This window comes from Gymnoscopelus microlampas, assembly GCF_963454915.1.
Source record: "Gymnoscopelus microlampas genome assembly, chromosome: 3".
Lineage (NCBI taxonomy): Eukaryota > Metazoa > Chordata > Actinopteri > Myctophiformes > Myctophidae > Gymnoscopelus > Gymnoscopelus microlampas.
In genome coordinates, this window is record NC_139940.1 from 33,082,680 (window position 1) to 33,108,227 (window position 25,548).

The following is a 25,548-nucleotide window of genomic DNA, read 5'->3' on the forward strand; positions in this document are numbered from 1 at the left end:
GTAACCAATTACTTAATAGTCCCTAAAAATGTACTTCTAAAAAAAGACTTACAATAACCAGGGTACAGTAATCATATAAATAGATATTTCTTATTCTCACTAGTAGAACAGCTCTCTACAAGTTTTATTGTTCTGTAAAAAAATGTTGCCCAAAATAGGGACACCAGATTAATGTGGTGAGTGCATGTACAGTATGTCACTGCAGACTACACAACTCAAACCTGGCTTACACTGTCACTTCATACAGCAGTGGACCTTTCATCCACACTGGTGGTCTGTGAATAAACAGACCCTCTGACTCTGTCCTCAGGGATGAGGGACTTCAAAACCTTACACAGCCTACATGGAGCCCTGTTCACCAACCTCAGGAGGTGCCTCCTGAACTTCTCTCCTACAAAAACATACAGGATGGGGTTGATACAGCTGTGAGAGTAAGCAATGGCCTCTGTGACTTGTAAAGCCAATTTGATTGCCTTGCTGCTTTCACATTCTGTATGGACTCCATATAACTCCAGAGCTTTGAAGAAAGAAGCAACGTTATAGGGCATCCAGCAGAAGAAAAACACGGCTACAACTACAAGGACCAAACGAATGGCATGTTTCTTGGATGATTGGCTGTAAAAGAGCCTCCAAATGATCTGACTGTAGCAAAAACATATGATGACCATCGGAATCAGCAAGCCAAGAATGTTCATTTTGAGAATGCTGAAGATACCCCAGAAGTGCCTTGGTAAATTGTTGTTACCATTGTCTGTGTATAAGGAATTACAGAATAAAATTGTTGTTCCATCCCATGGGGCCTCCTGTACCTGTATAAAAGATAGATCTGGAAACGAGGCAAGAAATCCAGCTACCCATGTAACAGCAGCTGCAATCATTCCAAAGGCGCGTGTTCGTGTTTTTAGAGCATAAATTGCCAGCACTATAGCCAGGTACCGGTCAATGCTCATCAGGGTGATGAAGAAGATCCCACAGTAAAAGCCAATATGGTAAGCACCCAGGACCGTCTTGCACATAACATCCCCAAACGGCCACTGGTGGTCCCGGGCTTGGTGGGCTAGGAAGGGAAGGGAGCATACCAGCAGAAGGTCAGCAAAGGCCAGGTTGAAGAGGCAAACATCGGTCATGCTACGGAGCCGCACCCCAAAGAATATGACCCAGAGGACAAGCACATTCCCTAGAAGACCCACAACGAAGAATAAAGAATAGAGCAGTGGGAGAAAGTAGGATCCCTCGCGTCCGTATTTACACAACCCGAAGTCTCCATCGGGTGGGTCGTCGTAGTCGTAGGATTCCTCAGTGGTAGGTAGCGAGCTGAGAGAGAGAGAAATTGCGAGATAAGAGTGGGGATTAGGTGCATTTTCATAATGAAAGGTTTGAGGATATCAGGTTGTTTTATGAAAGAAAACAATAGAATAAGATAACATGAGTAGAGATGGGTAGGACATAATAATAATAATAATAATAATAATAATAATAATAATAATAATAATAATAATAATAATAATAATAATAATAATAATGATAATAATAACCAATGACCTATTTCATCCCATGGGGTGAATTCAGAAAAGTGCTTATTTAGTGCGACCTTCTCTTTTCATCAATGTCATCTCTATTTAACATCACCATGTGAAAAAAGTTTACAAAAATGTAATATATCGTTAACTCAATTTTTCCGCTTTTGCATTTTTTCCCCCATAAATCAGTGCTATTGAACACCCTTTACGTCTGTGTGTTGATTAAAAATATTGAACCAATTAAAAGTATAAAAAGGTCCACCAAAGGGGGGTGGAGTTAGCTGGTTTTGCTGATTTTATTTTATTTTTTTATTTTTTTTTGTTAAAACTAATGCATTTTATACAGTACAGATGAAAAGTTTGAACACAGAGAAACATGAATGAGTGAATGAACCTAATGGAACCATGATCAGTGAGAGGTGTATAACACGATTACACTAAATATTGATTGAGTTGTTGCTAAAGGTGTTAGTAATGAGTTACAAACAATGGTTATAAGGATGTTTTTGGTTTCTGACAACTTTTGGATGATAAAACCTGCACCAGGTCACACTGAACCATGAACATGTGTGCTGTTCCTGACACATGAATACTGTAACAGGAGGGTTACGTTTTTTCAGGGAGACATGCATGGGCTGGATGCGCATACTTAAAGGTAGGGTAAGTGATATTTTTTGGTATTTTTTATTTTTTGTTAAAAAAGGTTAAAAGTACTATGTTCTGATAGTAATCATTGCTACAGAGCGTTTGTTCGGTCACAGGGGTCTCTCCAGCTCTTTAGTAAACAGAATATAGTATATTTTCAATTTTTTACAAAATGTAAGCCAATCAGGAGAGAGCACTGAAAATGCATTTTCTGTTTAATAAAGAGCTGGAGAGACCAGGGAGATTCCTTTTAATGAACAAACGCTCTATAGCAATGAGTTGTAACAGAATATAGAGTTATTTAACACTTATTTTAACCAAAGTAAATCACTTACCCTACCTTTAATTTGATCAATGTTTCCTGGTGCGGTCTTTTCTTATAGGGATATTTCACTTTCAAACATGTTTTGGGTCATTTTAACATCTACTCAGGCTTTTGTGTTTCACCCCAGACAGTTTTTAAGTTGCTTGATTCAGTATTTTGATATTTGATATTCATTTTATCAGACTTTATATACAAAGCCATTGTAACTTCAAACTCTTCAAAATTTTAATCATGTTAGATTAACTGTAAACACCCGTCCTTGGTTCTGGTGACTGATATTGTCCTTCTAAGTTCTAATGTGTGAAGGGGCCGTGTTTTTTTATTACTTTTTTAATTTTTTTATTTTTTTTGGGGGGGGGAAATGAAAAATACATAAATAAAAAGATTAAATAAAATAAATGAAAAAAGTAATTGAAAAAACGCGGCCCCTCATGTATTACAATAAATCTGACATGGTCAGATTTATTGAGACTTCAGATTTAAGTTTGAAGTTATAATGGGTTTGTATAAGTAGGGCGTGTCAAATAAATTGAATATCAAATATCTAAATACTGAATCAAGCTACTTAAAAACTGTCCGGGGTGAAATACCCCTTTAAGTCAAACAATAGTGAAAAGTCTCACCTGGTATTGCTGTTGATAAAATAGCTTGTGGTGATGTCCATCATTGACTGTGCTGTGTCAAGTTACCAGGCCAAAGCAAATATATATTCTATATCATATCCAGTTCAGTTGTGCTTTGTAAGTTTCTGCATGCATGCATGAGCAGTTGTTAGGAGGCATATGACCACATCCTATGGTGGGTTGATCCCCTCCCCCCCCCTTCTTTACCCCTATCCCCCAGCCCCCCTCCCCAGCCCCCCTTTTCTACTCTGTGCATATTTGTGATGATATTGAATGTTTGGTGCTATTTTATATGTTGATGAATTGAATACCTAGGACCCCAATGGGCGCAAGACTACGGACTTTTTTGGTGTTATCCTTTTAGACAAAGTGTTTGACTGTACTCGTGCTGTACATTTCTGTTCTATTAAAATATTCAATCAATCAATCTAACCCCCGTGGGGGTCCCGACCAACAGTTTGAGAACCACTGGGTTAATCTATGTTTGTTATTGGTTATGTTTGAATGCATTTAAAATGCTGGAATGTAGAGTAAATGTTTGTGTTACTCCATAAACCTTCATACAAGAATGATATGCACAATGAGAAACAAACAATTGCACTTATCTTGAAAAGAAACATGCATGTGATGTTGCTAAAAGGATGTGCAAAGTGGAACGTGCAAAGATGCACTTGCAACCCACACTTCCTTCCACTTAAAAGCGTTGGTTATAAATGCTAAAAGGGGTTTCCTTTCTTCCTCTTTTAGCTATAACAAGGCAACACAGGTGTAACAGGTGTTATTTTCACATTTGTTGCTTTTTTATTTTATTTTACATGGTTGTCATAATCAAAATTCATGCAGCAACAAAAACTATCTGTGATAAACAACAATCAGCACCAATCATTCCAAAGGTTTGTGTGATACAAAGTTGTTTGTTGAAATGCAAACCATTTCCTGTAACTACTGTGGCTTTCATCGGAAGCATATGAAGCGCTGTTGATAATATTGTTTGTAGTTACAGTACATCCATCACTGACTGTGCTGTGTTGAGATACCATGCGAAAACAAAGAGCTCTTAATCTATTGCATGTCCAGTTCAGTTGTGCTCTGTAGCCATCTACACAAATGAGTTTTTGCTTGTCATTGCATGAGAAGTGAAATGTTACGACCACAAAAATAAGATATTTCGAAAATAGCAGATGTTGATGCAACTTTTCGCTGTTTTTTGTTGGTTCTTCTGAAATGTAGTTCATTCTTGGGATCATCTTGTCTTTTCAACCGGTCTTTCCAATCAGTAACTAAAAGGTCAGGCGAACCGAACACCTGATAAATATCATAGGTTTCCATAATATTTGCTCTTTTCTCCAGACGGTTTCGGGCTGTTTAGTGGACTTTATTTAATGTTGCAACTTGCAACCAGTTGCAGCAGCATTGACCCATTGCAGGCCGTTGAGGTTTTGCGATTCTGTTGCAAGTGGTTGCAGTTGAAACTTGTTGCATTGCAAATCCTTAGTGTGGATTGGGCTTAACACTTGACTTTGACCCCAAACAGAAAAGGTGTCTCACCAGCACTCATGGAAATGTTCTTCGCAAGTACATATATTCACAGATAGGCATGGCCAAACCACAAACACATTTCGGCACAAGCCGCCCTCAGCATGATAATGAAATACAGAACAGGCGTGTCATTTACAGGCAAGTGAGTAAGTCAGTAAACGGGCCTAGTCATCACTCTCAACACATCAATACAATACTTAGGAATAAGCCTACTCCTTTTAAGGAAGGACCCAGATCTGCAATTATATATATACAATATACAAAAACTGAAAATAAACAACATAAAGATACAGATACAATATTGAATACACAAACTCAATTTCCTATTCACACTAACAGGATTTGTACAGTATATGTGATACAGTATGCTGTACAAGTGGTGCTTGAAAGTTTGTTAACCCTTTATCATTTTCTGTATTTCTGCATAACTACTGTATATGACCTATAAACACCATGCTGTGTTGGAACCCTATGGTTGTCCTGCTCACCTTTTTTGAGATATACCCGTGAGTGTTGCTACAGTATGTCATACCAGAGTTAGTGAGTAGGGTCACATCTTTATGGTACCCTGGTAATTCCTGCTCTCTCTTTGTAGGTTCACCTGCTGCGGTTTGTTTGAGTTGCCCTTTTTTGTTTTATTTTTTTCCTGTAGACTCTTGTCAAACCTACAGAGCCCAAAGGTCGTTGTCAAATTGATGCAGAAATACAGAAAATTATAAAAGGTTCACCAACTTTGTACAAATCGATTTTTCAGTGCTCAAGGTAATACCATCACACATCAATTCACGGGTGTAATGGAAGTTTCACTGGTTACATCCTGCCTGATGAACTGCTTGAAGAGTTTGTATCTAGACAACACAACCGTGAGGGACTTTCTAAACTTCTCCCCTACAAAAGCATAGATTATTGGATTCGCGCAGCAGTGAGCCAGTGCAATGGACTCCGTCACATTCAATGCAGAGTTGATCATATTTGAGGCCTGGCAGTTATTTAGGATACCAAACAGCTGTAGAGTCTGGAGGAAGACTATGACATTGTAAGGCACCCAGCAGACAGTGAACACACACACAATGGTGAATATTAGTTTCATGGCTCTGTTTTTCTTTGAATTCCTGGACCTCTGCAGCACAACAAGGATTCTCATATAACAGAAGGTCATGATAGGAAGGCACACAAAGAGCCCCACTGTGTTCTCTCCAAAGTTCCGGAGCATCTTCCACTGCGTTGCTGTCTCATCTGGGTACACACTCTGGCATGTTATGGAGCTAACCCCGTCATTGTCATCCTCTTGCACCATGGTAGCGAATACTACTTGAGGAATTGTCGTTAAAATTGATACGACCCAAATAGTAACACTTGCCACGGCTCCGTAGCAAAGTGTTCTGGCTCTCATGGCTGCCACAGCATGAACGATGGCCAGGTAGCGGTCCACACTCATCAAGGTCACAAACAAGGTCCCGCTGTAGAAACCCAGCTGGTGAGAATAGAGAGAATTAGAAATGAGCACATGAAGGAAATTATGACTTGTCTCAATGGGGTAGAGTCACATCACATCGTGTTTGGGCCCAAATCTAGCAGCTTTCACAATGGCGTGATAATGGGACAAAAGCAGATATATCATAGAACACAGCTACAGATCAATTCCAGAATTCAGCATTAACATGATCCACCCAAATTTCAAGTTTAATGTATTCAAGTTTGACAAGGCAGGGTACAGCAGCATAAACACAGTTTTTAACCCAGTTTTCAACCCATTAAGACTCGATTCTACAAATGCCTTTTAAATCAGTATTTCTCAAACTTTTTCGTGCCAAGGACCCCCAAAATGACATGGTATTTGGCCACGGACCCCCAGCTGAAAATATTTTGTGCCAGGGACACCCATAAAAGATTTGTGTTGTTAACATATTTAAAAAATATTCAATTATAAATATTTCTCCAATACTTTTTGAAAATAGCAGATCTACATGACGCATTGTGAGCTTGTAGAGCTGCTATTTTAAAACTTAGCCTAGTCGCTTCTTTTGGGCTTGTTTTCATAGACCAGGCCGCTTATTTCTCTTGGCAACACTGCTGATTACCTGCATCACACCTGTAGTAGCCTAATGTTCTAGGGAGGTGTGTGGGGAAGTGGACAGAATGAAGCAGCACACAGAGAAAAACTCAATGGCGCAACCCTGTAGGGGACAATGGTGCCGCCCTGGAGAGGGCCCAAGAATAAGGTGGAGGGAGGCAGATGTATGCATGTGACAAAGAGCAATTGAGACAACAGCTCTCCTTGACGGTCACTGGCTGCTATTGCACAAGGATCAAACACAATGCAGGAACCCCACTGCACCTTTTAATCTCTGTCACTCATACATAGCTCCTCACAATGAGCCAGAGGGGAAGTCTGATAGACATGTCATGTATGAAGCAATTTCTTTATTATGTCAGAAGCATGGGATAAATAAATTAAGTAAGCAGTACATACAAGTAGATTAGACACAAGGAGTGTGTGTGTGTGTGTGTGTGTGTGTGTGTGTGTGTGTGTGTGTGTGCGTGCGTGCGTGCGTGCGTGCGTGCGTGCGTGCGTGCGTGCGTGCGTGCGTGCGTGCGTGTGTGTGTGTGTGTGTGTGTGTGTGTGTGTGTGTGTGTGTGTGTGTGTGTGTTATTTTCTGGTGAGGATCTCCTAGACCCAGATTTTGGCTCAGAGTTTGATTTCAATCAAAATGTTGGGGCTCATTTATACTTATACTGGGAATATATGACTGTGTCACTCTCCAGATTTTTTGACAAGCAATGCAGTTTAGTTTCGTCTCAGGGAAAACTCAGTTTTGAAGTGCCTAATGTACAACTAAATCTATATTAAGTTTGAAGTATCATCACTGTATACACTCAGCGCTCCCATCCATTATCTGTTGCCTTCCCTTCCTATGCGTATGATATATATATATATATATATATATATATATATATATATATATATATATATATATATATATATATATATATATATATATATATATATAACTGTCCGTGACACTTGGCCATTTTTACTTCAAATATTCATTTATTTGAAGTTATTTGTTGTTTTCGTTGTTTATTTGATTTACCTTTATTTTGACACTTCCTGTCACTTCTTTATTTTGTAACATCCTGTTTGCCTGCTAGCTTAACAGAGCAGCTCAGTCACACATTGAAAGCCAGAGTGAGAGGTGGAGAGACAGACAGCATGTGTTGTTTGAGGTGCAGCAAGGTATGACATGTTTGGTTGTTGTATGCAACATTCACTCAAATGATTAAGTAATGTTAAAAGGTATTCAGTTTGAGTGAAATGGTTTGTTGTCCACAGTTCCTGCTGTCGCATGCTGTGCCTGTTTGTTTGGTGAACCCATTTGAAGTTTAAAGTTCCAAGGTGGCTTGCAACCTAGCACCCCCGGTTAGCGGAGTGAGGTACAGCATTGTTTATTTGTTTGGGTTTGTTTGATTTTGTGAGTTTAGTATTGTCTTTGGGTTATGGTGCTTTTTGCTTTGTTCTTTTGTTTGCTTTGGGTTTTGTTTGTTTGCTGTTTAACACTGGCATGACTGAGGTTACATTATCCAACACACAGCCTGCAAAACGGTCATTTTGAACAAGAAATCAAGCTCTCCTATTCGTTACTGTCTCACCTCTGTGCTCCAGACTAGCTGACACCTTCTCACCCACACAGTGGGGGGTTCCATTGTCTTCTAAATAGCCATTAACATCTCAATTGCACTCTGCGCAGTCAGTGAGCCCACATAATGTTGTTGTTGTAGGCAGACACAAACATTATAAAATTAGGCTAACTTGTAATGGTAACTGCAGATTCTGTATGTAAAATCTTTATTTAAAAAAAAGCGTATAAAACAGCGCGATCTGTAGCGTCACACATTAAACTCTTCAGTGAAACATGGAGCCTATATGAACCACTGAAGCCACTGTCTAATTACGTGACTCCAGGGTAAGGGTTAGGGTTAGATTACGTGATCTCCATTGTGCAAAACACATGGATATCTCTTGACAAACCAATATTATATTATATAATATTCACATTATTGTCTGAGCGTAAAGCTCTCATTCTATCAGCTGTTCAGCTGATGAGAAAGCGTCTCCTCTCCTGTCCCTCTCATCTCCTTGTCAGCGTAACAAGTGAACACATCGCTATATGTTCCACAAATGTGCTCATTCCTGCGCTAAATATCTGATCTACAAACATAAAACAATCGCTGCCTGACGAGCCATATGCTTGTAGATCACATCTGTTGGCACAGCATTTTAAAACAGCGCGATCCAGTAGCAAACACTCTGTACACTGCAGTGAAAGGGTTGCCAAATTTTGCGAGAAAAATAAGCAGTCAGGTCTATGAAAATGTTACTGCATGCATTGTGCCCTAAGAAAACAGTGAGGCATGAAACCATTGCATTGTAAATGGGGTTTATATCCAAGGCAAATTTGCAACCCCAGTCCCTGGTTAGATCTTTCTATATAAATAGTTACCTAATAAAAATGATCTACAAAAGGACATGCATGAAGCTCTAATCTAAACAAGTATGAAAATATATTTATATCTGCAAAGTAACTAGTAGCCTAACTAAAGTTTTCAAATAATTGTAGTGGAGTAAAAGTGCAAGATTTGCCTCTGAGTTGTAGTGGAGTAGAAAAGTATTACCATTATAATGTAATTATATATATCATTATAATAATAATAATAATAGAAAGACGCCCAAAGTCGCTTATAATAAGCAGACATGGCAACATAGAATAGTTGCGCAGCAGCAAGTCTGCTGTCTACGGGCCGCTCTGTGGGGGGTCTCGAGGTGTAAAGTGCTCTAGGGAGGGGGGGAGAGCGATCAATTTAGCCGAAATAAAACGGCTGGGATGGGATATATGGTATGTATTTCATATTTATAATGAGTTAAAAAAAAAAAAAAAAACGGAGATGGTTTGAAACATATATTTAGGAAAAGTCATGAAAGGGGAACTTTCTCAGAGCTTCCTGAGAGAAGTTAAGCCACTTTCAATTCTCAAAATCGGTCCCATTGATTGCTTAGTCACGGAAGTGTTAAATGAATTAACTATTGAATCACTGCATTATAATTGAACGTTTTATTGTTGAATTGAATAAGTTGAGCTGAATTTAATTGGAAAGTGATTGATTGAAATGCACAGATTTTATTTTTTGATGTGAAACTATGAAATGATGAATTATTGTATTTGTAGTAATATTTATTCTATTTATTCTCCATTTTATAGTTTTCACGGTGTTCGACAATGCTTCTACTGTGCAAGAAGTGATAATAAAAACACCCGTTGAGACCATCCATCTTCGTCATCATTCATAAACCGAGGGCAGCTACTATATATATATATATATATATATATATATATATATACACACACACACACACACACACACACACACACACACACACACACACACACACACACACACACACACACACACTCAGGAAGTTGTGGGCCCAGAGGGGCAGAGAGAGAACCATCAGCAGGTCAGACAGAGCCAGGTTTAGAAGGCAGACGTCTGATATACTCTTCAGTCGTATGTACCGCAGCAGAACCCACACAACACTGGCATTGCCTAACAGTGACACCCAAAAAAGAGATGATCACACCAGAGCTGTGACCAAGGGCTTCAAGACCGAAGCCTCTCACTGCATTCTTACCGATGCACCAGTGGTGGAAAAAGTACACACATTTTTTACTTAGTAAGTAAAAGTACCTACGTAAAAGTATCAATACTGCAATATAGAAATACTCTGTTACAAGCAAAAGTCAGGAATTCAAAATGTACTTGAGTAAAAGTACAAAAGTATTGGCATCAAAATGTATTTAAAGTACCAAAAGTAAAAGTACTCATTATGGAAAATATCCCATTTCAAGTTTTCAAATGTATACAAATGTTTTGAAAATAGCAGATCTACAAGCTCACAATGCATCGCATTGTGAGCTTGTAGATCGGCTATTTTCAAATGGCCGAAATGTATATAGGGCTGAAGTGGGTATATGTTCTACAAAGTAACTAGTAACTAAAGCTTTCAAATAAATGTAGTGGAGTAAAAGTACAATATTTGGATCTGAGATGTAGTGTAGTAGAAGTAAAAGTATTGGAAATTGGAAATACTCAAGTAAAGTAAAAATACCTCAAAATTGTATTTAAGTACAGTACTTAAGTAAATGTACTTAGTTACTTTCCACCCCTGCAATGCGCCACAGTTGTCACACCTTTCCATCCTATAAACTTAAAGTGAGCTACCATATCTATTTATCCTACATCACAGGAGCAGTGTTCTCAAACTTTTTATTTTATTTTCAAGGATCCCATAACGCTCAGAGTTACGGGTCCATTTGGAACCCCCTCAAGGAATCCTGAGGGTTCCTGGACTACACTTTGAGAACCACTGCACTGGAGTAAACCTTGCTACACGGTGAAGCAGCATTCTGCTTCCACGGGCCTCACTGTTTTGCCTGATTCACCGCCTTTTTTGCTCCTTGTTTTTTTTATGCTGTTTTGCTTTATTGGTAAATTATTTGTACTTTTTCTGTAAAGCACATGTGCTTTATTCTTGCTCTGTAAAGCACTTTAAGCTGCATTTCACGTCATGAAAGGTCCTGTACAAATAAAGTGTATTATTATTACCTCCTGGTTTCATTGGAGAAATCAACCAACATAAGTTCATACAGAAATATCTAATCTGGTTTGGACATTAGAGGACATTAGACATCAGAGTTGGAAGTGAAATTGTATTAATACATTTTATATTTGTATTGTAGGTCGCATACCTAGCAAACCAAGACAGAAGACCAGGTAGAGTACAACTGGTAAGACCGTGGACATAAGGGGACTGGAGTCCTGGTCACAAGCAGTGGTGTAGGTGTAGTCTTCGTAGTCATATTCCACGGTGGTGGAGATGTGCAGTGGTTCCTCTGTTGAGTTCATATTGCTGAGTCGTGAGGAAGGGGTTGGGGGATCACTGTTAGTGGTTCTATTCAGATAATAAATATCAGCTATATAGTGTATTTTTGTCCTCCCTGAAATCTGATGTGGGAATCTAGGTGAATGCTGCACCCACTGCGCCTGACCTAGTCACATGACCAGGAAGTTTAGTGCACCCAATGCACCTGACCTAGTCACATGACCAGGAATTATAAAAGTCTAGTTCCTCCCAGAGTGTAGAGGAGAGAGCAAGCCGCCAGGATCCAGTGGTTGCAGGAGTTGTGTGTGCATTCACTGCAAAGCAAAGTAGGTTTATGCTGTTTGTTCTTTTTAATGATTTGAATACAGTGTTTGCATTATGTTGAAATACTAGGTATAACGGATACTGACAATGGGTACAACGGGTAGATGGGGTATTGCATAACCAGGTTGGGCACAGGGGCGCTGGAATGGAAAATGACATGGGGACACACATTGGGGGACGCATGCACGCATGGGACGTGCGGAATAAACGGCCAAGGATGCAGAGTGCGGAATGGTCGTCTAAGGTCATCACTACACACAAGCGTGGAGTGTGCGGCTTAGATGGCCAAGAGCATGGAGGTGAATGCCGGCACACTCCGCGCTTGCGTGTAGTGAGCGGGCAGGGAAATGACATTCTGGAGAGCATGGTCATCTAAGGTCATCACTACACGCAATCGAGTATAGTGTGCGGCTTAGATGGTCAAGAGCACTGGACATGGGAAGGCAGGCGTGATTAGGAGGGGAAGTGGCCAAGGAGGAGGTTCCAGACGGGGTCGTGGACCCAGATACTTTGGCTTAGGGGTCCGAGGCGTTAGCCGTGCAGAGGTAGATTGAGGGACCCTGCCTATAACCTGTAGAATAGGATAGAGGTAGAAAAACAGAGGGAGGGAGGGAGGGTTACAGGAAACTAGCACGCCACCATTTTTTAAATCTGTGTTTAACTACCCTGGTAGTTGGCAGGGGAGGAGTTGTAAGCTTGAGTTGCTGGTGGCTGGTTAGAGTTGTGATTGGTTGTCTTCTCCTTCGTCAAACCTCCCGAACCTCAGTTGTACCAACTCCATTAATATGTATAATTAGACAATTGCTACTGAATACATGTAACTACAATGTAACTACTGGATAAGAATGCACTAGACAAGGATTGAAGTTGTACAGCATGTGAATACACGTCTACAGTCTACTATCAATTTCAGTTAGAGGTCATGTAAGCACACAAGTGTATCTTGATAGCTGTAACATGATTTTCTTACTCTGGTGGTAGTTACACTACACATGTGTAAGAGAGAGAGTAATTATGTTTTTATGAACTGATTTTTACATAAGTCTTCTCTCTGCTTGTTTTAACAGTATTTGTGTTAATTCATCTAATGTGAGGGTACTTACAACTGCACAGGAAGTGGTTTTCACAACAAAGAAAAAGGTTTATTTGTCACTTGCTCATAAAGGTATGTGCAGTGAAATATTGTTGCATACATTAGTCATTGCATGAGCAGCTGCTAGGAGGCCTATGACCACATCCTATGGTGGCTTGTTCATACTCTGTACATGATGTTTTATATTTGTGATGATATTGAATGTTTGGTGATATTTTATATGTTGATATTGAATACCTAGGACCCCAATGGAAACATGACCGCAAGGACTTTTTTGGTGTTATCATTTTAGACAAATTGTTTGATGCATGTGATGTTGCTAAAAGGATGTGCAGTGGAACATACAAAGATGCACTTGCAACATGTGCCCTCCCCCCTCCCCCCCCCCCACACACACACACACACACACACACACACACACACACACACACACACACACACACACACACACACACACACACACACACACGCCTAAACTCAGCATCACACTTCCTTCCACTTTAAAAGCGGCGGTTAAAAGTGCTAAAAGGTTTTTTCTTTTAAGCTAAAACAAGAAACACAGTGTTATGTGATGTTCACCATGTCAACCATCTCAGCACAACACTTCCTTCCACTTAAAAGTGTTGGTTAAAAGTGCTAAACGGGTTTTCCTTTCTTCCTATATTAGCTATAACAAGGCAACACCTGTTATTTTCTCATTTGCTGCTTTTTATTTTATTTTACAAGGTTGTCATAATCATAATTCATGCAGTAACAAAAACAATATGTGATAAACAGCAACAATCAGCAAACCGTTTCCTGTAACTACTGTGGCATATGAAGCGCTGTTGATAATATTGCTTGTAGTTACAGTACGTCCATCCCTGACTATGCTGTGTTGAGATACCATGCGAAGACGAAGAGATCTTAATCTAAGTCCAGTTCAGTTGTGCTCTGTTCCCATCTGCAGTAGTGAGTTTTTGCTTATCATTGCATGAAAAGTGAAAAGTTATGACCACAAAAATAAGATGTTTCGAAAATAGCAGTGATGCAACTTTTCACTGTTTTTTGTTGGTTCTTCTGAAATGTAGTTCATTCTTTGGGTCTTCTTGTCTTTTCAACCGGTCTTTCCAATCAGTAACTAAAAAGTCAGGCGTTGGTGGTGTTTGAACCGAACACCTGATAAATATCATAGGTTACCAGATGATTTTGCTCTTTTCTCGATCCATACGGTTTTGTGCTGTTTGGTGGACTTTATTTAATGTTGCAACTTGCAACCATTTGCAGCAGAATTGACCCGTTGCAGGCCGGGATTCTGTTGCAAGTGGTTGCAGTTGTGATTGCAAATCATTAGTGTGGATTGGGCTTAACTATTCTAAACATGACATAAATTAAGTTCAATTTCAATAAACCTGTTTGCCTTGATTTGAAGTGAACGGATCACTTTGACCCCAAACAGAAAAGGTGTCTCACCAGCACTCACGGAAATGTCCTTCGCAGGTGCTTTTATTCACAGATGGCATGGCCAAACCACAAACACATTTCGGCACAAGCCTTCCTCAGCGTGATAATGAAATACAGAACAGGTGTGTCATTTACAGGCAAGTGAGTAAGTCAGTAAACGGGCCGAGTTATCACTCAACACATCAATACAATACTCAGGAATAAGCCTACTCCTTTTAAGGAAGGACTCAGATCTGCAATTATATATGTACAATATACAAAAACTGAAAATAAACAACAACAACATAAAGATAAAGATACAATATTGAATACACAAACTCAATTTCCTATTTACACTAACAGGACTTGTACAGTATATGTGATATGCTGTACAAGTGGTGCTTGAAAGTTTGTTAACCCTTTATAATGTTCTGTATTTCTGCATAACTACTGTATATGACCTATAAACACCATGCTGTGCTGGAACCCTATGGTTGTCCTGCTCACCTTTTTGAGATATCCCTTGAGTGTTACTGTGTCATACCAGAGTTAGTGAGTGGGGTCACATCATTATGCAGCATGGTGAGCCCTGGTAATTCCCACTCTCCCTTTGTAGGTTCACTTGTTTTTTTGTTGCCCTTTTTAGCGGCGCTAGCCGCTCTATACCTGACTTTGTCTGTGTGCGTCAACGTTCTGATTGGTCAGGTGCGTCAACAAAGTGATTGGTCAAGCTTCACGTGACACATGGCTTTAAACACATTATAAACACATATCGATGACAAAATGTATCAAAGGCGCCGCTACCGTCACACAGGGTGTGATTTTTTGTTTTAGTTTTAGTTTTTGCCTGTAGACTCTTGTCAAACCTACGGAGCCCAAAGGTCGTTGTCACATTGATGCAGAAATACAGAAAATTATAAAAGGTTCACCAACTTTTGGTGCTCAAGGTAATACCATCACACATCAACTCACGGGTGTATTGGAAGTTTCATTATCTGATCTGGTTACATCCTGCCTGATGAACTGCTTGAAGAGTTTGTATCTAGACAACACAACCGTGAGGGACTTTCTAAACTTCTCCCCTACAAAAGCATAGATTATTGGATTTGCGCAGCAGTGAGCCAGTGCAATGGACTCCGTCACATTCAATGCAGAGTTGATCATATTTGAGGCCTGGCAGTTATTTAGGATACCAAACAGCTGTAGAGTCTGGAGGAAGACTATGACATTGTAAGGCACCCAGCAGACAATGAACACACACACAATGGTGAATATTAGTTTCATGGCTCTGTTTTTCTTTGAATTCCTGGACCTCTGCAGCACAACAAGGATTCTCATATAACAGAAGGTCATGATAGGAAGGCACACAAAGAGCCCCACTGTGTTCTCTCCAAAGTTCCGGAGCATCTTCCACTGCGTTGCTGTCTCATCTGGGTACACACTCTGGCATGTTATGGAGCTAACCCCGTCCTCATCCTCTTCCACCATGGTAGCGAATACCACTTGAGGAATTGTCATTACAATTGATACGACCCAAATAGTAACACTTGCCACGGCTCCGTAGCAAAGTGTTCTGGCTCTCATGGCTGCCACAGCATGAACGATGGCCAGGTAGCGGTCCACACTCATCAAGGTCACAAACAAGGTCCCGCTGTAGAAACCCAGCTGGTGAGAATAGAGAGAATTAGAAATGAGCGCATGAAGGAAATGAGGACTAGTCTCAATGGGGTAGAGTCACATCACATCATGTTTGGGCCCAAATCTAGCAGCTTTCATAATGGCGTGATAATGGGACAAAAGCAGATATATCATAGAACACAGCTTCAGATTAATTCCAGAATTCAGCATTAACATCCACCCAAGTTTCAAGTTTAATATGTTCAAGTTTGACAAGGCAGGGTACAGCAGCATAAACACAGTTTTTAACCCAGTTTTTAACCCATTAAGACTCGATTCTACAAATGCCTTCTAAATAGTTCTCAAACTTTTTCGTGCCAAGGACCCCCAAAACGACATGTATTTGGCCATGTACGGCCATAGAGTTATAGTATATCCTGTATGGCCCATCTGAAAATATTTTGTGCCAGGGACACCCATACAAGATTTGTGTTGTTAACATGTTTCAAAAATATTAAATTCAAAATATTTATCCAATACTTTTTGAAAATAGCAAATCTACATGTCGCATTGAGAGCTGCTATTTTCAAATAGCTGATGTAAAGTGGTAAATCTTAGCCTAGTCGCTTCTTTTGGGCATGTTTTCATAGACCAGGCCGCTTGGTGTGTGGGGAAGTGAACAGAATGAAGCAGCGCACAGAGAAAAACTCAATGGTGCCACCCTGTAGGGGACAATGGTGTTGCCACATAATGTGGAATGCCCTACCAAAAGGAGTAAAGGAGTGTAAAACCCTACTCACTTTCAAAACTGCCCTAAAGATACACCTTCAGGAGGCTGCAATTCGAAAATGGCCCCTGTCTAAGACTTAACCTACCCCCCCCCCCCCCCCCCCTATTTCTTTTTCTTCTCTTGTACATTTTTTCACTCTTCATACCAGTAACCTGTAAGCTGATTGTATGACATTCTGTATAGTAGTGTGTATATCTGTCTGTCTCTTATATATCATCATGATTTGTGTGTATGGGGATCTCATCTTAAACAAGCTCAGTGCTTAATGAGTCTCCCAGTTTAGTAGGCCTTGTATTGTGAATTTGTACTTCCATGTACTGTTGTTCTCATGTCTAAATAAAGTACATCAATCAATCAATCAACCCAGGCTGGAGAGGGTGACACCATTGTATGCATGTGACAAAGAGCAATTGAGACAACAGCTCCCCTTGGTGGTCACTGGTTGCTATCGCACAGGGATCCACTGCACCTTTTGTTTTGCTCTCTGACACTCGTATACATAGCTCCTCACAATAGCTAGGCAAATAACAGGCGAAAAACAGGCGAATCGTTCACTTCCGGATAAAAGCGCCAAAATTGGTACACATACTCCTTGGGTAGTACTGTTTTGATAAAACCCGTTAGCCACCTGAAAATTTAAGATGGCGGCCATTTTTCAAGAATGAAGATGGCCGCCATTGAATATACAGTAATATTACATTTCCCAACAAAATCACATAGATACAAGCGCCAAAATTGGCAAACATACTCCTTGGGTATTGCTCTTTTGATAAAAAACAAAGATTTTAAGATGGTGGCCATTTTTCAAGATGGCCACCATTGAATATACAGTAATTCGCAGTAATTTCACAATAAAATGTCATAGATATGCACCAAAATTGGCACACACACTCTTTGGGTATTGCTCTTTTGATGAAACCTGTTACCCATGTAAAAAATCAAGATGGCAGCCATTTTTCAAGATGGCCACCATTGTACAGTAGGCTATACAGTCAAATCACATTTAGAAGTAAAATAGCTTAGTAGCAAGCACCAAAATTGGCTCATATACCATTCTTTTAATAACATTTTAGCAGCCACCTAAAAATTCAAGATGGCGGCCATTTTGCAAGGTGGCCGCCATTGAATATACACTAATAATGCATTTCTGAATAAAATCACCAAAATATGTCCTATTTGAGTAATCTTGGTGTCAAATCATACATTTTTCACTATGTAGAATCTGAATCTGGACCCATGGACTGACTCACTGGCTTCCTTGTACCATATATCAGCCCCGGAATCCTAATCTTCTGCTAAATTAGGGGATCATGCTATGTTATAAGTCTATTATGTGTAGCATTTTCTTGTACAAGACAAAGAGGAAGGGTAGTGTTTTCAGCCTGCGGCGAAAGATGGGCAGTGACTCTGCTGTCCTGACATCAGTGGGAAGTTCATTCCACCACTGTGGGGCCAGAACAGAAAAAAGTTGTGACCGTGTCGATCGACCAGAAGGACCCTTGAGTGACGAGGCAATCAGTCGCCCCGAGGTGGCAGACCGAAGTGGTCGGGCAGGGGTGTAGGCATCGACCATAGCCCGGAGGTAAGAAGGAGATGTTCCTTTCACTGCCCTATAGGCTAGCACCAGGGTTTTAAACTGGATCCGAGCTGCTACGGGGAGCCAGTGTAGAGAACGGAGAAGGATAGTTGTGTGGGAGAACTTGGGGCGGTTGAACACCAGACGAGCTGCAGCTTTCTGAACAAGCTCCAGAGGTCTGATGGCAGATGCCGGAGCACCAGCCAGGAGGGAGTTGCAGTAGTCCAGGCGGGAGATGACAAGAGCCTGGGTGAGCACCTGGGCTGCCTTCTCCGTGAGGAAGGGGCGAATCCTCCTGATGTTGTAGAGGAGGAATCTGCAGGACCGTGTCACTGATGCGATGTTTGACGAGAACGACAGTTGATCGCCCAGTGTCACACCCAGATTCTTCGCAGTCCGAGTTGACGTCACCACAGCATTATCAATGGTGATGGCCATGTCTCGGTGCGGACAGCCCTTCCCCGGGAGGAACATCAGCTCGGTCTTGTCCAGGTTGAGCTTCAGGTGGTGCGTCGACATCCACTCCGAGCCTTGGGGAACCCCAGTAGTGAGTCTGTGTGGTTCTGATACAGACCCTCTCAGCATCACCTGGTAGGAGCGACCCGTCAGGTAGGATGCAAACAGGGAGAGTGCAGAGCCTGAGACACCTTGGTCAAGCGAATAAGTATAGGCCTACTGTCTATAAAAAATAAAAAAAAATAAAGAAAAGACAAAAAAAAAAACCTGCCTCAACGGGATCATCACATTATTGTGGTGGGGCAGTTTGCATGTCTCCATGACCCCTAGAACTATGTCGGCAGGAGTCTTGTACTGGCAGGGTTACAAAAACCAAACAGGTCGAAGGGTAGAGACTAGACAAAGGGTGATCCCAGGGCGCTATTACGACTTGTAATCTACACTTGCAAGATCCGCTAGTCTCTCAGCGCTAATCTATGTGATTTTATTGCAAAATTTAGCAATACTGTATATTAAATGGCAGCCATCTTGAAAAGGGGCCACCATCTTGAATTTTTAGGTGGCTGCTAATATGTTATTAAAAGAATGGTATATGAGCCAATTTTGGTGCTTGCTTCTAAGCTATTTTACTTCTAAATGTGATTTGACTGTATATAGCCTACTGTACAATGGTGGCCATCTTGAAAAATGGCTGCCATCTTGAATTTTTACATGGGTAACAGGTTTCATCAAAAGAGCAATACCAAAAGAGTGTGTGTGCCAATTTTGGTGCATATCTATGACATTTTATTGTGAAATTACTGCGAATTACTGTATATTCAATGGTGGCCATCTTGAAAAATGGCCACCATCTTAAAATCTTTGGTTTTTATCAAAAGAGCAATACCCAAGGAGTATGTTTGCCAATTTTGGCGCTTGTATCTATGGGATTTTGTTGGGAAATGTAATATTACTGTATATTCAATGGCGGCCATCTTGAAAAATGGCCGCCATCTTGAATTTTCAGGTGGCTAACGGGTTTTATCAAAACAGTACTACCCAAGGAGTATGTGTACCAATTTTGGCACTTTTATCCGGAAGTGAACGATTATTCCCGGTATCTGCCTAGCTACAATGAACCAGAGGGGAAGTCTGACAGACATACTGTATGAAGCAATGTGTGTGTGTGTGTGCGTGCATGCATGCATGCGTGTGTGCGTGCATGCGTGCGTGTGTGCGTGTGCTATTTTCTAAATCTATATTAAGTTTGAAGTATCAACACAATCTACCCTCAGCACTCCCATCCCTTATCTGTTTATCTGTTGTTTACCCTTCTTATGCATATGATGTATGTATATATATATATATATATATATATATATATATATATATATATATATATATATATATATATATATATATATACATATATATATATATATATATTATTGATATGATATGCATACGTTTTATATGTTTAATAAAGCAAAAGTTCACCTTCTTATAGAGAAGTATGAGTCTTACCTGGTAGACACCTTTCATCAGCTTACATGGAGCATCTCCATCAAACCCTTGCTGGTTCAGGAAGTTGTGGGCCCAGAGGGGCAGAGAGAGAACCATCAGCAGGTCAGACAGAGCCAGGTTGAGAAGGCAGACGTCTGATATACTCTTCAGTCGTATGTACCGCAGCAGAACCCACACAACACTGGCATTGCCTAACAGTGACACCCAAAAAAGAGATGATCACACCAGAGCTGTGACCAAGGGCTTCAAGACCGAAGCCTCTCACTGCATTCTTACCAATGAATGCACCACAGTTGTCACACCTTTCCATCCTATAAACGTAAAGTGAGCTACAGTATCTATCTATCCTACATCACAGGAGCAGTGGTTCTCAAACTTTTTATTTTATTTTCAAGGATCCCATAACTCTCAGAGTTACAGACCTGTAAGGGTCCATTTGGAACCCCCTCAAGGAATCCTGAGGGTTCCTGGACTACACTTTGAGAACCACTGCACTGGAGTAAACCTTACTACACGGTGAAGCAGATTGATTGATTGATTGAATATTTTATTAGGCATAATGTAAAAACAGCACAAGTACAGTTAATAACATTTTGTCTAAAAGGTCCGTCCAAAAAAGCAGCATTCTGCTTCTATGGGCCGACGGCTTGGAATAAACTCCCATTACACCAAAGACGGGCACTCCATTCCGACATCTCACCACTCCGACTAGTGGCTTCCGCGTGCGGTTAGGGTTAGGTATAGGGTTCGTCAACGTCGGAAAGGCGACATGTCGGAAAGGAGAAATGCACCCAAGACGGGCAGCCTCATGTGGATAGCTTTAAAGCACAGCTTTTCTTTTCTATTTTCTATTTCTTCACTCTTTGTTTTTTTTATGCTTTTGCTTTTCTTTTTTGCTTTATTGTTAAATTAATTGTACTTTTTCTGTAAAGCACTTATGCTTTATTCTTGCTCTGTAAAGCACTTTGAGTTGCATTTCACGTCATGAAAGGTGCTATACAAATAAAGTTTATTATTATTATTAGCTCCTGGTTTCATTGGAGCAATCTACAAACATAAGTCTCTGTTCATACAAAAAAGATCCAATCTGGTTTGGATAGACATTAGACATCAGAGTTGGAAGTGAAATTGTATTAATACATTTTATATTTGTATTGTAGGTCACATACCTAGCAAACCAAGACAGAAGACCAGGTAGAGTACAACTGGTAAAACCGTGGACATAAGGGGACTGGAGTCCTGGTCACAAGCAGTGGTGAAGGTGTAGTCTTCGTAGTCATATTCCACGGTGGTGGTGGGGATGTGCAGTGGTTCCTCTGTTGAGTTCATATTGCTGAGTCGTGAGGAAGGGGTTGGGGGGATCACTGTTAGTGGTTCAATTCGGATAAGAAATATCAGCTATAGTGTATTTTTGTCCTCCTTGAAATCTGACTTGTATACAACATGGACAATGCTTAGTACCAGAACCTGAACACGTTGATCGACACATCGCAAAGCAACACAATGCATAATACCATCTTTATCACTAAACCGAATTTAGCACCATGTTAGTGACACAAAACACAAGTCTGGGGACAAAAACAAAATAATTTGCCTAAAGCATATTGTCAGAGGGGATCAACCTATTTAACATAAGAACTGAAGCAATCAAATAATGTTTTACTGGAAAGAGTTCTGTGGCATTTAACGTGACCTTATTTTTTGGAGAAAACCCCTTTGTCAATCATTCAGTGAGTCAGGGCCATCAAGCTGGTTTAAGGAGCTTCAAAATGTAGAAAAACTGCACTACTAAAATTGTCCCGCTTCAATTCATAAATCTAAAGACTTAACATGGGTGAATGAAATCACATCACTTATGTTGCCTTTATAGATTGTTATCTTACCACCTTGTAAAGTAATCACAGATATAAACCACATACATTTCTCATAGGGTCTAGACTAGCCTAGACTCTAGACAAGACATTTAGACTAGTTTGTCTCTGTTATTACAGCCCAAAAATACTTAATAAATACTATTTTATAATAACATTGGTTCTTCTAAAATAATTGTGGGGTACAATAATGAAGTTATGGGGAAAATAACAGTAAGAAAGGGCTAACAATGTTGTACTTAAGTGGTACTTGTAAAATTGACTTATACTAGGCTACTTGATAAATACAGGGTATAACACTGTAGTTTTGGCCGAACAAAACAAAAAGTCAGCTAATCATGGACTAACAATTTTGTGTTTGTGAGCAACTTATGAATAAATTATGTTGTAGGTACGGGGACACAAGAAATACATAGGGAAACAGTTAAAACTCCTGGATAGTCTACTTTGTAGATTTAGCCGCTCACAAGCTTGTATGTCTTGTTTTATTCTTTTATTATTTTAACACAACTTTATTTTAATGTATTCATACTTTTATGTTCTTTCATAATGCTTTTATTTTAATGGGATTCTGTTTATATTGTGCTGTTGTGAAGCACTGTAACTTTTTTTGATAGGTGCTATACAAGTAAAGTGTTTTATTATTATTATTATTATTATTATTATTATTATTATTATTACAATTATCATTATTATTATTATTATTATATGATTCTGTACCGTTACGGATACCTCTTTTGTTCTTTGTAATATATGGGCTATAAAATGAAGCTTTTCTTATTCCTGTCTTGTGTACTGTAGACATGAGATGAGTACAATGTATGTTGTGAGCTATTTAATTGTAGCATGAATACCACTATAATTCTGAAATAATTACACCTTAATTAGCGAGCTGTAATCTAAAGAGTTACCAAATATTACACTCTTAACTATCTCTTATGCTGACAGGATTTTCTGATAGTGATTTGTATGGAAACTGTTTGAACCACATCTCACAAATCTACACACATTTACAGTTACACTCAAACCACCTGTTACTTTTATGGCGACCCCTCATTTCCTGTGGCTGACAGATTAACCATGGGAGCACAGTGTGTGTGTGTGTGTGTGTGTGGGTGCATGTTTGTGTGTGTGTGTGTGTGTGTGTGTGTGTGTGTGTGTGTGTGTGTGTGTGTGTGTGTGTGTGTGTGTGTGTGTGTGTGTGTGTGTGTGTGTGTGTGTGTGTGTGTGTGTGTGTGTGTGTGTGTGTGTGTGTGTGTGCGAGAGAGAGAGAGTGAGTGACATATCTGGTTGATAGCATATTAAAAACTAAATTGTGAAATATGTGTGTATTTACCAATGTTTCTGTCACAGCGTCTGCTCCCTTGGTTGTATCCTCTTCCCTTGGGTGACAAGCGCAGTAGTCAACCTTTCACAGTGCATTGCTTGCTTTTTGCATCAAATATTCTCGTGCATCTCTTTCGGGGTAAAGTGCACTCATTCTTTGCATTGTTGTATTTGAACCTGTTGAAACGTGTCACTGTGGTTTCCTGAAACGTGGCGAGGAAGGAGTAGGGGGTGATGCTAAACACGTTGAAAAACACATTTCTATTGAGCATTCATTCTAAAGATTTTTTTATGTGATTTATTTGCTATGTGGAATAGTTTCTCAAAATGATTGAAAATAATACAAGCTTCTAATGGATGATGTAGTTTTCTTTTGTCACTTTCACAGATATCATAACCATATGTACATATTATCAGAATGAGTTGGAATATTGTAGACAATGAAAATAATACATTTCTTTTCAAATCAACATCAATATAGATTTGTTTGAGTTCACGTCACAATATAGATATCTAATGTACTGTGTACTGTGATCTAATATTTGTGTAAATCTGAAGTTTTAGTTATGTTTTTCACAACCAGTCAGCATTCAAATGAAGTAAAAATGTAACCATTCTTCTTAGAAATTGCAGGACCATGGTCAGAACTACTTACTTACCTGTTGTCTCAGTTATTAAAGAATGGAGGAGCGGCTGTGGTACACCAATACATATGGCTGAGATTTCAGTTCCTTATTTATTTTTCTCAGTCTGCTGGAAAGCTTTAGTCAAATGATTTGTGGTTTGTCAGAAAGTGTCTTTCCAAGTTCCCTTTCTTCTCTATCACTGCATAGTTGTTGCTATTCATTTTCCCCAAAAATAATTAGTTGCATACTACAGTATGTACATACTTTTGTCTCATGACGTCTGTTCTCAAACTCATTCTACTGATGTCTTGTCTCATTAGTTGTGGTTGAAAATACTTGTAGCTTAAACAGTTAACACACCTGTACCATTGATATGCTGCTAGGGTCAACCCATGTGTTAATTCACACATTCAAACCAGCAAACCTGAGCATGGTTGGACGGTGGACGATATGAATGCATGTTTTTTGTCAGGGTTTTCAAATTGCTCCACAATGGACGAGCTAAACTAGTTTTCTGTTTGTGAACACAAAATAAGAGCCCTTGCATCAAAGGCTCTTAATTTTGATCAGAGGTGAGCAAACTTTTAAGTTGGAGGTCTGATGGTGATTGCAGATCCCTAGGCTGCAGAAACACTTTCTCTCGATTGATGAAAATAAGCTTTTCTGGCCCACTTCTGTCCTACTTTTCCTTGGTAGCAAACAGCTCCTCCTCAGCAGATGACATGCAATCTGTTTTGCTCATTTGCTGCACCATTTTCACTGTGCTCATTCACCTCTGAGGTCAGTGAGGTGGCAGGTGAGGAAGTAGCGGGGTGTACTCACCTCATACGCTCCATTAAGTCTTTCAAAATGATTGAAATGTTTTTTTCTCGCACAAAGGATTGAAAGCTAGTTTATCATGGAATTAAGGCAGTTATTAGCAAACATTACTTCTAGCTGTCTGTCTTATCTTGCGTCCTCACCTGATGCAATCATGTAGGCTACTGGTACAAAATACGACAAATCTCCTGCAACATATTAATGAGCATGTCATCCCGACACTTTACGAGTCACCAAAGAAGTCAGGCAAAAAAAGTTGGAAAATATATATATAATGAAAATGTTTAGGATAGATATGTACACATTTTAACCAAAATAAAAACGTCGCCATGGACATGGAGAAATCTTGCCATGGACACGTTTGTCCGTGTATGGACATGTTGATGATCCCTGATTTTGGGAACTTAATTCCCAAAATGTGTGATGAATGCAATCACAGATACAGTAGGAGGGATGAAAGCTAATACTCGCTTTATAAATACAAAAATGCCATTGAAGGAATCCTATCAGTAAAAAAAGAGGACCAACCAGCC

The 25,548-nt window shown here is 39.8% G+C and overlaps 2 protein-coding genes across 2 annotated transcripts; both read right to left on the minus strand.

The window, feature by feature from the left end:
• Positions 1-107: 107 nt before the first annotated feature.
• LOC311042165 (C-C chemokine receptor type 1-like) lies at positions 108-3,234 on the minus strand. The gene is made up of 2 exons (XM_084052725.1): positions 3,114-3,234; positions 108-1,314 (listed from the first exon to the last, which is right to left on the minus strand). The coding sequence occupies exons 1-2, from the start codon at positions 3,155-3,157 to the stop codon at positions 240-242; spliced, it is 1,119 nt and encodes a 372-aa protein (XP_083908851.1). The 5' UTR covers positions 3,158-3,234; the 3' UTR covers positions 108-239.
• A 1,990-nt stretch (positions 3,235-5,224) lies between these two features.
• On the minus strand, positions 5,225-23,720 carry LOC311041825 (C-C chemokine receptor type 4-like). The gene is made up of 8 exons (XM_084052310.1): positions 23,581-23,720; positions 21,543-21,706; positions 20,374-20,564; positions 15,404-16,096; positions 12,887-12,902; positions 11,459-11,602; positions 10,120-10,256; positions 5,225-6,126 (listed from the first exon to the last, which is right to left on the minus strand). Exons 2-8 carry the CDS (start codon positions 21,700-21,702, stop codon positions 5,431-5,433), a joined length of 2,037 nt encoding a protein of 678 aa, XP_083908436.1. The 5' UTR covers positions 21,703-21,706; positions 23,581-23,720; the 3' UTR covers positions 5,225-5,430.
• Between the last annotated feature and the right edge of the window lie 1,828 nt (positions 23,721-25,548).